Source organism: Balaenoptera ricei, chromosome 6, assembly GCF_028023285.1.
Source record: "Balaenoptera ricei isolate mBalRic1 chromosome 6, mBalRic1.hap2, whole genome shotgun sequence".
In the NCBI taxonomy this organism is placed as follows: domain Eukaryota; kingdom Metazoa; phylum Chordata; class Mammalia; order Artiodactyla; family Balaenopteridae; genus Balaenoptera; species Balaenoptera ricei.
The window spans coordinates 86,417,192-86,431,676 of NC_082644.1; the positions used below are offsets into that span (position 1 = coordinate 86,417,192).

General features: G+C 44.1%; 2 protein-coding genes and 1 pseudogene across 3 annotated transcripts in view; 1 reads left to right on the forward strand and 2 right to left on the reverse strand.

The window, feature by feature from the left end:
- Positions 1 to 14,485, forward strand: part of LOC132367176 (olfactory receptor 13C7-like) — a 93,483-nt gene that overhangs the window by 46,761 nt on the left and 32,237 nt on the right. The gene's annotated exons all lie outside the window — the stretch shown is intronic.
- LOC132368088 (olfactory receptor 13C7-like) lies at positions 1,953 to 2,962 on the reverse strand (annotated as a pseudogene).
- On the reverse strand, positions 12,288 to 13,305 carry LOC132368089 (olfactory receptor 13C7-like). The gene is given in 3 exon segments (XM_059926675.1): positions 12,288 to 12,661; positions 12,664 to 12,967; positions 12,970 to 13,305. Coding segments are annotated over 3 exon segments (1,014 nt in total).

Consider the following 14,485-nt stretch of genomic DNA (forward strand, 5'->3'; position numbering starts at 1 on the left):
TAGACTTCATTGGTCTTATGCATTTCATCATTCTCCACTGTCTCTTCTATGGCATATCCATCACATCCTTTCATTTATTTATTTTTAACTGTTTGTTGGGAGAATGTTCTAAACAATTTTTTTTTCAGGAAGGGATTGCAAGGGTATGTGCTTTCTGTGTTTACACATGACAGCAAGTGTCTTTTTAACCCTCGTATCTGTGCAATGATGAGGGGTATGTAGAACTCGGGACTCACAGCCCATTTCCCTCAGAACTTAGTAAACCTTGTTCCACTGATGTCTACATTTAGGGCTGCAGAACAGCTGGCCAATGGCAATCAGATTCTCATTCCTTCTTAGGAAATATGCTTTTCTTCTGTGTAAAAGTCTATAGAACTATTTTGGTATATATAGGAATCAAAACTTATCCTTGAATAGTTATCCTAGGTAGGTGTGTCTTTTGCTACAATTCTTACCTGGTGATTGATGAACATTTTATGAACAAAATATCTAAAACTTCTATTCAGTGAAATGTGTTTTTTTCTCTTTAGTTATTATTTGTCTTTCGTCTGCTCTGTTTTCTCTTCATGATTTCCATGATGGATCCCCCTGGTCTATCTCCCATGCCTCTCATCTTTTCTCAAATAACTTAAATCTCTTTGTTTTTCTCTCTGAAGTCTAGGAGAGGAATTTAAGTTATTTTTAATTTTAAAGTTCATTTAAAAAAATTGTGCTATCTACTTTTAAATACTTTCTACTGAATTTTATTTGATCCAGTAAGTGGAATCTTTCCCCTAAGAAAAAGTTCTTATTTCCCAGTTATCTTTTGTCCTAGCTTCTTTTTTTATAGACCTCTTGTTTTATTGACTCACTACCCTCTTGAATTCTGCTGAGAAAACCACTGAGAATTTTCTTTAATGCTTTCACCATCTTCCTGCAATAACTCTTTTTCAGCAAAGGCTGATTGTTTCGATTGTTAGTTTCCTCTCTATTGGATTAAAAATTGATATCAACTGTCAGAGGTTTTCTATTCTGCTCATTCTTTAACTAGACTTCTAGAGTAATTACTCTACGGAGCTGCCTTGGAATTCCTCACCAGTCATGTAGGTGATTCTTAGGTGTCTCCTCCTCCCTCTGAGCACCACCTCCTCTCCCTCTGACTACCGTGTGGCTTTGGGGTTTCTTAGGTAGGAAAGCAAGTGATGGTCACCCCTTGGCTGCACACTCGGTCAAGCCAGGTCAGGTGGTTAATAGAATTCATTTGATTCTCCTCCATACCTCTCAGTTTCGACATTACTCTGATGACCCTTGGAGGACAAAGATATCTAGGGAAAGAACCCAAGGATGAATAACATTTTCAAAAAAGGGAAAAGAAAATAGGCCTGAACCTTTGACCTTTGTGTCAGTTTCGCCACACCTTACTCTCCTCTCTGCTCCAAAGATGTAAATGAGTTTCTGGTGGGGGACTTGGTTAAGGACAAGAGAAAGAGGTTAATTTTGAAGACACAGGAAGATAATGATTCAAGAAACAGTTTTAAGAATTTAAATGACAATAAGGAGAAAGAGGCAATGAGAATAAGGATAAAAAAATTACTGTTATTTAATAATGGAGTAGGAAGAGTTGATAGGTGACATAAAAATAAGAACCCTTTCAAATATGTTCAAAGGGCGAGCCAAGGAGTAATTGAATTATGGTCCTACAGACTAGAGCTTTTCATGAGTTAAACAATATATCTTGAAGAGTTACTTTTCCTTGACATCAATTTGTTTAGTATGCATCACAGATATAGAGAACTGTAAGGCTTGATCAACAGGAATATACTTTTGTAGAATCGCCTATAGAATGAGGGGAAAATTCACATTAAATGCTTTCTGTTCACACAGAGCTCTTGGGTGTAATGAGATTCCGTGTAATTAGACTTACCTACGTAAACTTGCATGACGTTAGCCCTTCATCTTATCCTCTGAGACCCTCAGGTGAGAGAAACCAGGGAACAGGAACCATCAGGACCCCTCCAGCATCGCTGGGTGAAGCGTTTCCGAGTTACCAGGTTCCTCACAGCGGCCTTCACATCCTTGTTCCTCAGGCTGTAGATGATGGGGTTGAGCATGGGGGTCACCACTCCATAGAAGAGGGAGGTGAGCTTGTGTGCAAGGTCCTGTTTGTCTGCCCCCAGGGGGTGCTTGGATTTAGGCTTCCCATACATGAAGAGGATGGTCCTATAGAAGATAAGCACAACTGTGAGGTGGGCAGAGCAGGTGGAGAAGGCCTTTTTCTTCCCCTCAGCTGAGGGGATCCTCAGGATGGTGGTGAGGATGAAGATGTAGGAGACAAAGATGAACAGAACTGGGACCCCCAGGAAGATCACATTGGTCACCCCCATACTGATTATATTGATGGAGATGTCAGCACAGGCCAACTTCAGGATAGCCAGGATCTCACAGGTGAAGTGGTTGATGACATTGTCCCCGCAGAAAGGTAGTTGCATTGCTAGGGATGTCTGCATCATGACAGTGGTGCTTCCAGCTGCCCAGGAGCTGGCAGCCATGGGCACATAGGCAGCCTTGCTCATGACCTCAGGGTACCTCAGGGGATTTCAAGTGGCCATATAGCGATCAAACGCCATCATGCCCAGAAGCACACGCTCCGTGGCCCCCATGGCAAAGGAGAGGAACATCTGCACAGCACAGGCTGAGAAGGGGATGGTTTTCCTGGGGATCAGGAAGCTGTCAAGAATGAGGGGGACTGAGGAGGCTGTGTAGCAGATGTCCAGGAAGGAGAGGTTCCTCAGGAAGAAGTACATGGGCTTGTGTAGGCGGGAGTCCAGGGTGGTCACCAGGATGAGGACCCCATTGCCCAGCAGGATCACCAGGTACCTGGGCAGGATGAGCACAAAGAATGTTTTCTCCAGCCTTGGGTGGGCTGAGAGGCCCAGGAGAATGAACCCCACTGGGAGGGGGAGGTCCAGTTAGACCTGTCCATGATGCCTCTGCTCTGTCACCTGTAGGAACTCAAAAAGCCAACTTCATGATTCTCTGATGCCTAAAGTAGCCAGAAAATCAGTGAGGAAACTTGTCCTGCTGAGCAGCTAGACAACAGCTCTAGCAATCTGGGGGGTTCTTTGTGTTGTTCCAAGTAAAACAGAGAGAAATTGATCAAAATCTACTTTGTGATATTTGGCTGCCCATAGAGGTGTTTGACATGTCACCAGATTGGATTGAATTTTTCTAATCATAATCAAGATTGATATCACACATTTACTTCAAGTTATACCATGTGTGGCCAATCATTTTAATCAATTTTGTGAGAAGTATTAACATTCCCTTTGTGTGATTTCCCCCGCTTTGGGGTATAGGACTGGTAGAAATAACTGATCTTCTTCATCCTCAATTCCTGACCATTCCTCTCCAAGCACTTTTCGATATTACCTTCCTCATCTTTCATAGTTCTCTCTCTTACAATCCCCAGGCCCCTGGGATATTCATTCCTTTATTCCTTCACTCACCTGCCAAACTCTGTGGAAGAATTTTCCCAAAGAGCTGGCCTTTGCCAACTACTCAATGCCTGGGAATCATTAAATCCCTTTTCCTCTTTGGACATCTGGCTCCCTAATACTCACTCTGGAATGGATTATTTTTAAAGGTTTTCCATCCCAGGAACTAAGTGATCTCACAGATTTCTTGTTCTTGGACTTTCTGTCACACCACTAAGATGTCCTTTTCCTTCAAGTTCCCCACATGCCACTTAATCACAAGGAATGAAGCCAGGAATGGGGCTGGGCCCTCAAAAGTTTATATATATATATACACACATATATATATGTGTGTGTGTATATATATATATATATATTTTTTTTTTTAAGTGTTCTCTTACCTTTTTTGTAAATAGATCGATAAAAAAAATCACTTTTCTTCGGTCTGGGAATAGTCCAGAGGCCTAAAATAGCCAATCTGGTCTGAAAGTAGCAGCCAGAGGAGTTAGCGCCTGAAATCGATGAAAGCTAAGTTTTCCTGTCTTTGTTCTGTGTTTCAGAAAAGTGCACAAAGGACCATACATTGCATATATGAAGCCATTTAAATCCCACCCTGCTATTGGGATTACTCTAGTCCCTGAAGTGATTTAAAGTTTAGAAATTGAAGTGACAAAATTTAGAAACTTTATACATCTGAGATTATGTCCCCAAGATCCAATTATTCTGAAGTCCCTCCAGAAATACTTTCTTCCCCCTCCCTCCCTTTGTATCCATCCTGCTTAGCTACTGGAAGGCGTTAGAGAAGAAGGGTCATTCTGGTCGTGCCAGAATTAACATGAACCCCCAATCAATTAGAACTCTCAGCAGAGCCCACAATAGATCTGGGAGAATGTGAAACCCACTGCACAGGACAAATCCTTGTAGCACCCCTGGCATTTCAAATTCAGGATCTCAGGACTGGAAAGAAGCAAGTGACCTAGAAGTTTCCCTCTTGTCTGTGTCCCACTAAATAGATTCTGAGTGCCTACCATAAGCCAGGCTTTCACAGGGTATTGGGAGAGTCATAAATGAATCTGGTCCTGGCTCCTGCCATGAGAGTTTCACAGGTACCGCAGCTGTGGGCTGCTGTAAAAGGTCAGTTGTAAAAAAGGTCAGGTGATCGCAGAAGTGATGTCCTTTTGCTTGAAGTCTTTCTTAAGTGCATGTCTTTTATCCTCTCCAGAGAATAAACTTTTTGTTGGGGTAGGTAAGGGACAGTCGACCAATGTCATGGAATGAGGGAGGGGGTATAGGAACTCTGTTTCTTATATGTTTTTTTGCCTAATCCTCCTTATTTTAGCAGCACCCCCCTTCATCCCTGGTCCCAGAGGGACCTGGTACAGCGAGTCCTCTGTGCTGTAGGTCTGGTTGTGTCTCAGCTCTCCTAGTTTCTGGCTTAGGATTTGACTCTATCAGATCTGCTGTGGAAACGGCCACTAGTCCATTCACTTTCCAGCCTTCAAAATGTTATCACTGTGATGTCTCCCTTCTTCTCCTTAACCTTGTTGATTTTGTCATTAAAAACAAAAATTAAACAAAACAAAATCATATTACTGTAGTTTTTGTGGGTTTCAGGAAGGAGCAAAATCAGATGCATGTGTTCAGTCCTCCTTTATGCCTCAGTCCTGATCCCATACAGTTTCTAACACCCTCTATTATTTTCTTATTTATATTAGTCATTGTTTCTTGTCTGTTTCTCTCCTGATAGAATGTAAATAAGTTTCACAGAGACAGAGGTTTTGTTTTTTTTTTCCTGCATTGTTCGCAGATGTATCCTATGTATAAAAACTGTACCTGGCTCACAGTAGGCACTCAATGAATAGTTGCTGAATGAATTAATAAATAAATTTGTGACCTACCCTTGTTTTCTCCTTTGCCCCATGTTAGCTCTTCTTTTTTATATTTTATTTTATCTCTATCCCATCTTTTTAATTTCTATTTTTTAATAAATTTATTTATTTTTATTTATTTATTATTTTTGGCTGTGTTGGGTCTTCATTGCTGCAGGCTTTCTCTAGTTGCGGCGAGCGGGGCTACTCTTCATTGTGGTGCGCGGGCTTCTCTTGTTGAGGAGCACGGGCTCTATAGAGTGCGGGCTTCAGTAGATGCGGCACATGGGCTCAGTAGTTGTGGCTCGTGAGCTCTAGTGCAGAGGCTCAGTAGTTGTGGCACACGGGCTTAGTTGCTCCACGGCAAGTGATATCTTCCCGGAGCAGGGTTTGAACCCGTGTCCCCTGTGTTGGCAGGCAGATTCTTAACCACTGCACTACCAGGGAAGCCCTTTAATTTCTATTTTTATAAGCATTTTATAATGTACATAACATATTTGTACATAACATCTATACCTTTATAAATGAATAAACAAACATACAGTGTAAATTGTAAGAAAACATGACTTTAAAACCTAGGAGACCATTGACCCTAGGTACCTAGCTTCTGGCTGCGGCTACATCCTTTTAAATAGTCAGCAAACCTCTGTTAAACACTGGAAACCTCTATCTTGAACAGAGCAGCACTGCAGAATTTAGGGCTTTTGGCCTCATTCAGAGGAGATCTGCCAGCTTCCTTCTTGTCTGCACCAAATGCCTTTTTTTGCCAGACGCCACCCGTGGTGAACGGGGCAGGTGACTGCCCTCACCAAGATTCTGGAAAGTCACCCCTGAGCTGTAAGATGCCTTAAGGGTCTGGTTTGGAGTCTTTCTTTCCTCCTTTGGGTTTCTCCCTGAACTCTTCCCCAGCCCGTCGCCTCCCACCCCCAGGTACTCTACTCATGAGTTCGGGTCTCCTGTGGAAAGCTCAGGGGTAAATGGAAGAGAAGGGCCCACATCGTTGCCTCAGCTGTTATAACTGGCCCCAGTTACTGCCAGGAACATGGGAATCAGGATACATATCACAGGGACGACTTGACTCACTTCTGCTCTTTACAAGAGCTGTGCCCATGTTAGCTCTTGACATAACTTTAAGGCCTCTCCCTACTTTTCTATGAGGAGAAAGTACTATGAGGAGATAGTACGTGGGGGAAGAAATCAATGAGGTTAAGTAAAAATTCTGTGGATCTTAATTTGAATTGTACATATGTATTTTCTTTGCACGGAAAAGGCCTGGAAACTATGACAAACTCAATAGCACCCATAGCACCCAGATTGTGGTTTTTAAATACCAAAAGGAAACAAAAGCTCCTTAGAGAAAATGGTTGTTTCCAGGTCTGGAGAGGAACTGTACATGTTGAGCCTGGAACATCTAGATAGAACCAGAAAGCAAAGAAGCCATCAAAGATACTAGGATCCTGTCAAAAGGTCTCAGGAGCCGTGAGTTCATCACTACACTGAAACAAAAACCTCTCAAGTATCTAGATGTAATCACCAATTTATAGGAAACACAGGGACAGATACTACAGGACTGTAATCAGCAAAATGCAGACTATGGTAACATGGTACTGTGATTTATAAGAAATACATATTTGTTCATTCAGATGACCAAAATATTTTTATCATGTATATTTGGTCTTCGTCCACAGTTCCTGGCTCACAGCTGCCAAACCTGTCACAGCTCTTAAAGTCCTTGGAATTTCCTGAGTGATAAGAGCAGTGGGAGCAACTTTCGTCATAGTATTTGGTCTTTTATCCTCAGTTCCTGAAAAACACTTTAGAGCCATAAGGTGAAGTGGGTGTCTTGTTATTCATAACAAGCCCATTTCAGCCACAACCAGGTTTATGTTAACTAGGTGAGTTTTAGAAAGCACCTAAGATTGGAGTCAGTTGCCAGGGGAACCAACCCTGAATAGAGAGTTGGAACTTTCAGTCTCACCCCCTGATTTCCAGGAAGGGGAGAAGGGCTGGAGGTCGAATTAATCACTGGTGGCCAGTGATTTAATCAATTATGCCTTTGTAACGCTGTCTCCATAAAAACCCTAAAGGACATGGTTTGGAGAGCTTCTGGGTTGGTGAACATGTGGAGACGTGGAGGAGTGGTGTGTTCTGGGAGGGCATGGAAGCTCCGCGCCCTTTACCCATCCCTTGCTCTGGGCACTCTCCATCTGTCTGTCCCTGAATTATATCCTCTTATAATAAACCAGTGATTTAGTAAGTAAAAGGTTTCTCTGAGGTCTGTGAACCTATCTAGTAAATTAATCAAACCCAGGTTGGGGGTCGTTGGAATCTCTAATCTACAGCTGGTCAGTCAGAAGCACAAGTGACAGCCTGGACTTGTAACTAATGTCTGAGTAGGGGAGGGGTGAGGGGAGAGAGCAGTCTTGCAGGACTGAGCCCTTAACCTGTGGAATCTGATGCTATCTCCTGGTAGATAGTGTCAGAATTGAGTTAAATTGTAGGACACTCAGCTGGTGTCTGGGCATTGCTTGGTGGGATGTGGGGAATCCCCAGTCTACACTCACACATTGAAATTGGTACCAGAACTCTTAGGTAAACTCTACAGTTTCCCTAGTGGGAAACTATTCCTTCCCCAAAAATGTAACTTAAAAAGGAGGGGGGAAAAAAAAGACTAATTATAATATATAGTCTTATTTATATTCTAGTTCAAATAAACTGAGATCAAGCATATATAAGACATTTGGGGAAATATAAATGCTGGATAATTGATGATATCGATGAATCACTTTTGAGTTTTCGGTATAATAATAGTGTTGTCGAATCTAAGTTCGTGTGCCTGACACACAGTGAGGCCAAACAAACTGAACTGTCGGAGTTTGGAGCAGAGAAAGGTATATTAGTTGAGGAGATGCCAACCTGGAAGATGGGAGACCTAGATTGTCTCAACTCCATCTTGCTGGCTGGCCAGGGTTCAAGGTTGCAGACTTCCTGGCACCATCTCATCACTCAGTGTGTCACTGGTGATTGTGATTGATCTATGTGTTCCTGCAAAGCAAACTAGTAAATCATGGTCTTGTGATCACTTCTTTCTAGGAGAGAGCAAAAACAGTGGTTGAGGCATTTTATTATTTACTTAGAGCCTTCATGATGGTTCAGAAGTTTCAGTTCTTGATTGACCCTCCTGGTGTCATCAATGTTAAGTCCGCTTGGGGCCAGCTGGTTGCAGCCACAGGACATTATCTCAACAGTTTGGGGTCATAAATCAAGGCATAAGGTTAAGCTAACAATCATGGAAAAGATTATGTTGGGCTTGCTTTTCCTTGTTTCTGCCTTCCCTCACGTCCCTAGTTAGTAACTGTTTGAATCTGCTCTTCGGAACTCAGGGAAGGTCTATGAGGCTAAGGTCTTTTAAAATTTATTTTTTTAATTTATTATTTGGCTGCGTTGGGTCTTCATTGCTGCCCGCGGGCTTTCTCTAGTTGTGACAAGCGAGGGCTGCTCTTTGTTGTGGTGCGTGGGCTTATTGCGGTGGCTTCTCTTGTTGCGGAGCATGGGCTCTAGGCGTGTGGGCTTCAGTAGTTATGGCACGCGGGCTCAGTAGCTGTGGCTCGCGGGCTCTAGAGCGCAGGCTCAGTAGTTGTGGTGCACGGACTTAGTTGCTCTGTGGCGTGTGGGGTCTTCCCAGACCAGGGATCGAACCCGTGTCCCCTGCATTGGCAGGTGGATTCTTAACCACTGCGCCACTAGGGAAGTCCCTAAAGCCTTTTTATACAAACAGGAAACTGGGGACACGGAAAAACTTTTTTGTACCCAGGAGGGCCTTGCAGGGTCCTGCTTGGTTTCAGTATAATTTATTTATATTTTACAAGAGTACTAATTTTTACAGATAAATACTGAAATATTAAAGGATGAAATGCTATGATCACCTAGGATTTGTTTCAAAATAATCCAGGAGAGGGAGAAATAATCCATGGGGGTATGGATGAACAAGATTGACCACGAACAGATCATTGTTAGTTAGCCATTTTATTATTCTCTTTATTTTTCTATAGGTTTAGATTTTCCCACAAAATGAAAGAAAAAAAGACTTCTCCAAGTCTTAGCTAATGTATTGCAGCCTCTATTTCTGTTTTCATGGTTCTGTTTGTGTCTTTGATTTGTCATCTCTCTCTGCAGATCAGCTTTCTCTTTCTTGCAAGGGACATGTCCACATCAGACCTGGATTTATGTGGTCAAGAGCCCTATGCCAACTAACAGGGGTCTCTATATCCAAATTCCAAATTCCTTGGAGAAAAAATATTATTAGCCCAGTTTTGGTCAAGAGTCCAGTCATCTGTGGCCAGAGGGGCATGACTGTCCTCTCATCAGGTGCTAAAGGAGGAGACATTTCACTGCCAACAGGGCTTTCTAGCTAGGATGCCACAGGCTCCAGATATGCCAAGCTCAGTGTCCCCAGGGTGTCACTAAGCAGAACATGTAGTGACCTAAGTCCCCAGGTGAATTGCCTTCAGCCATGAGTAGACTCATCCACTTAACCCAGGATGCATACAAATTCCATTATTTTCTGTGTGTTTCATAGCAAGAAAAAGATAGCAAAACACTGAACTAGAGAGGTAGGCAGGGTGTGGTGGTAGGAAGATGTCAGAGAAGTTATATACAGTATAAAACAAACTTCAAGGTTATAACCATGATAAAGAGAGGAGCTGGAATCTAACCAAGGTCTGGTTCCAGAGCTTCTGATGCTAACACAACTATTCTACATGATTTTTGCTAAGTATCACCAATGTCCAAGATTCTGAAAAGAGGGCACGTGTTACTTGAGCATTGGACTTTGCATGGTGTCGCAGTTTGGTTTTGCCAGGAAGCAAACTCTGAGACAGAGATTGGAGTGCAAGAGGTTTATTAAGGAGTACTCTTGGGATCAGTACTGGTGGAAGGGAGGATGAGGACGGAGGATTGGGCAGAGGGGGAAGTTGGGCTGTGATGCAGTCTCAACAAAGGCCTCAGCCAACCCCATGGGGGACTCTGGTACTGGGATGGCCCTTCAGAGTTGTCCCTAGTCGGGGCAAGGCATTTATATCCCTTCGCCAATCAGTCATTGGGTATGGGCTGCCTTGGGGAAAGGAGCATGACCTTGGGTGAGTCAGCTCCCTTCAGCTAAGAGCCCCCTTATCTAATTCCCAAAGATGACTGACAGCTGAAGCCTGTCTGCCAGCCGCTCTTTCAGCAACTGGGGAACACCTCCTTTGGTCCTTTAGAAAGAGTTGGGTAGGAACTAGGCACAGTTCTCTAAGCCAAAACTAGTGAAATAAAGTATGTTGAAAAGGAACTTTGCTCTACAAGTACGTTTCATTTTTAAGTCAACTCTTGATTTATAAAGGTCAGAATTAATCCCGAGTTGATGTCCTCCTCCCTGTGGTGAGCTGAGAAGGGCGTAAGTGGGCTCTGTGCTCAATAGGGAAAGGCAAATCCACCCCCAGGGTGGGACAGATAATACTGGGGATGAAAGGGTGGGACAGGAACATGTCCTGCTCTTGCACAGCCCCAGAGACTGTTGAAGAAGCCACGTGGGCAGTGACCATGCCTGAGTTTCTGCCAGGAATGGGCAGGAGAGCGCTGTGGGGACCAAGAGAGTGGCTGGACATGTCTCAGGCAGGAGGAACCCAGGGCACCCAAGCAAGGCAGGCTGAGAGCATTTGTTTTCACTAGAAAGTTTTGATTCTCAGGGAAAACGGGATATCTGACTGCCTTGAGAAAAAAGAGGCAGTTTCTCTCCCTTACGATATCTTTGCCCCCTTTTGTGTCACTGCTGACTGAGATCCTCACACATTTTACCTCTGGACCTCTTGTCAGGTACACGTGAACTGGCTCTGCCTTTCAATTTTATCACCCCAGTTCTCCACAGCACAGCCACCTTGCTCCATCTTCTGCGGTCACGTTTCACCGTCCTGACTCCAGCTTCCCTCAGATCACTGTGGTGCCCCTGCCCTGCTCTCCCCATAGATCCATCCTTTAACTCTCCAAACTACAGGACCAGACTGTGTACTTAAGACTTACCGAGGGGGCTTCCCTGGTGGCGCAGTGGTTAAGAATCTGCCTACCAACGCAAGGGACACAGGTTTGAGCCCTGGTCCGGGAAGATCCCACATGCCGCGGAGCAACTAAGCCTATGCGCCACAACTACTGAGCCTGCACTCTAGAGCCCGTGCTCTGCAACAGGAGAAGCCACCGCAATGAGAAGCCCGTGCACCACAACGAAGAGTAGCCCCCACTCGCCGCAACTAGAGAAAGCCCGCACACAGCAACGAAGACCCAACACAGCCAATAAATAAATTAATTAATTAAGAAAAAAGAAAAAAAGACTTACCGAGGGCAGGAAAAGAAAGCTTAAAACCACATTCCAGGCTAAGACCCTCCACACACATGTTACAGGATCCACCTTACTTGCCCTCAGAGGAAATGCCCTACCTAGAATCTACACAATCCCAACTCCTCTGAGTCTCAGGGAAAGGAAGAAGACTGACTTCATTCTTATCTCCAGCCTCAGCCTTGCTTCCAAGAAAAATAAAAAGACGTGCCATTTCATCTACAAGGAAGACTATCTTTTATACTGCTGTGTCATGAAGTTTTGCCCCACACTGTCTCCACAGTGCCTCCTTTGAGAGCAGGATTTTGAATCTTTCTGCGGCACCAAGGCAAACTAAGCTGTTTTTCTCAAAGTGAATGAGCAACCTGCTCACAAAGGTGAATTCAGACTTGCCCAATAGAGAAGCGGGAAAATCACTAATTGTTCTCTCAGCAGCATTCCACTTCCATCCCCTCACGTCACACTCCCATCAGGTTTTAGGTTTCATTGTTTTTAAAAATTAAGTCCAGTAACAGCTAAAATTTTCCATTATATGTGTAATTCAGTTTTCTGGTAATCACTCTACATGTATCTTCTTTGGGAGGCACAGTCTTCTGAGATTCATGGGTGAAAGCAGCCAAGAGACACAGAACTCCAGGGGCATCTGTCCTCCAAACACCACCGGGTGAAGTGTTGCCGACTTACCAGGTTCCTCATGGTGGCCTTCACATCCTTGTTCCTCAGGCTGTAGATGATGGGGTTGAACATGGGGGTCACCACCCCATAGAAGAGGGAAGTGAGCTTGTCTGCAAGGTCCTGTTTGTCTGCCCCCAGTGGGTCCTTGGATTTGGGCTTCCCATACATGAAGAGGATGGTCCCATAGAAGATGACCACAACTGTGAGGTGGGCAGAGCAGGTGGAGAAGGCCTTTTTCTTCCCCTCAGCTGAGGGGATCCTCAGGATGGTGGTGAGGATGAAGATGTAGGAGACAAAATGAACAGAACTGGGACCCCCAGGAAGATCACATTGGTCACCCCCATACTGATCACATCATTGGAGATGTCAGCACAGGCCAACTTCAGGATAGCCAGGATCTCACAGGTGAAGTGGTTGATGACATTGTCCCCACAGAAGGGCAGCCTCATTGCAAGGGATGTTTGAACCATGGAGGCAGCACTTCCAGCGGCCCAGGAGCTGGCAGCCATGGGCACATAGACAGCCTTGCTCATGACCACAGGGTACCTCAGGGGGTTGCAGATGGCCATATAGCGATCAAACGCCATCATGCCCAGAAGCACACACGCTCCGTGGCCCCCATGGCAAAGGAGAGGAACATCTGCACAGCACAGGCTGAGAAGGGGATGGTTTTCCTGGGGGTCAGGAAGCTTTCAAGAATGAGGGGGACTGAGGAGGCTGTGTAGCAGATGTCCAGGAAGGAGAGGTTCCCCAGGAAAAAGTACATGGGCTTGTGTAGGCGGGAGTCCAGGGTGGTCACCAGGATGAGGACCCCGTTGCCCAGCAGGATCACCAGGTACATGAGCAGGATGAGCACAAAGAATGTTTTCTCCAGCTTTGGGTGGGCTGAGAGGCCCAGGAGAATGAACTCTGTCACAGAGGCTGTCTGGTTGGCACTTTCCATGGTCTGTCTCGTCTTTCAACTGAATAAAATATTCATTGATCCAAACTCAACATCCTTTGTCTCATGTAGGTCCAGGGCATCTGGTCTGGAGTTCCAGTCTGGCTGAGTGATTGAAAAACCGTTGGGAAAGTCCACAGTCTCTATTTGTTTCCAAGAAAAAGGAGAAATAAAATTAGAAATTACTTTGGGGTCATAGAATATCAAATTTACAATGTTTAAAGTGATGATTCTGATTATTTAATGCATTCGATCAGAGACAAGATACATAACATATTCATTTTAGTGGTTCTATGTCCTATATGGCAGTTCATCTCATTAAACTTGGCCAGAAAAGTGACTTTAAGTTTGCTCTGTGTTCTCCCACTTTGTGCTAGGTACTAGGGAAATCATTAGTTGTGAATACTCACTCTGTTTCTCCAGATCATTTTCACAGAAAACATACTCCTGTTGTTCCCAAGATCTCTTTTCTCATGAGCAATGCTAGCTCCAGGGCTTTCCATTCATCTGTCTGTCCAGCCACCTGTCTTGTCCGTTTGTCCATCCCTCCATCCCTCCATCCCTCCATCCCTCCATCCCTCCATCCATCCATCCCTCCATCAATCTATTTGTCTGTGTCTGAATATCCATCCATCCGTCCATCAAAACACTTGTTGATCACCCAGTATATGGGTGTGAGAATTCCTATGAGGAACAAGGGTGACCTGTGGCCCAGGCTTAAATGGGCACACAACCTGTCAGGGAGGGGAAGCAGAAGGATTCAGGAGAGGCCAGAACATCCAAAATGACATGCACTGTGTTGATAGAACAGGGGTCACGAAATGCTTCTTAAGTGATGTAGAATCTAGCTGGGCTTTTAAGGACAAAAGGACACTGGACATGGAGGGATACCTTGGGGAGGTCTCCAAGGTAATTTTGTGATCTGGAAATGCTGGTATGTTCCTAATAGTTTGAATCTGATGTTTTATGAAGATAGACAGAGGACTGTCTCCATAAATCCACAGTGGGTCACAGCTTCTGGAAATCTAGTTCTCTCAGATAACTAAAAGCAGTGCTTTTTTCTTTTTTTTTCAGTCTTGAATATATTTGACATAAAACATGTAAATTTAAGGTGTACAATGTGTTACTTTGATACATTTACATATTGTAATATGATTGCTATTGTGATATTTATTATATTACA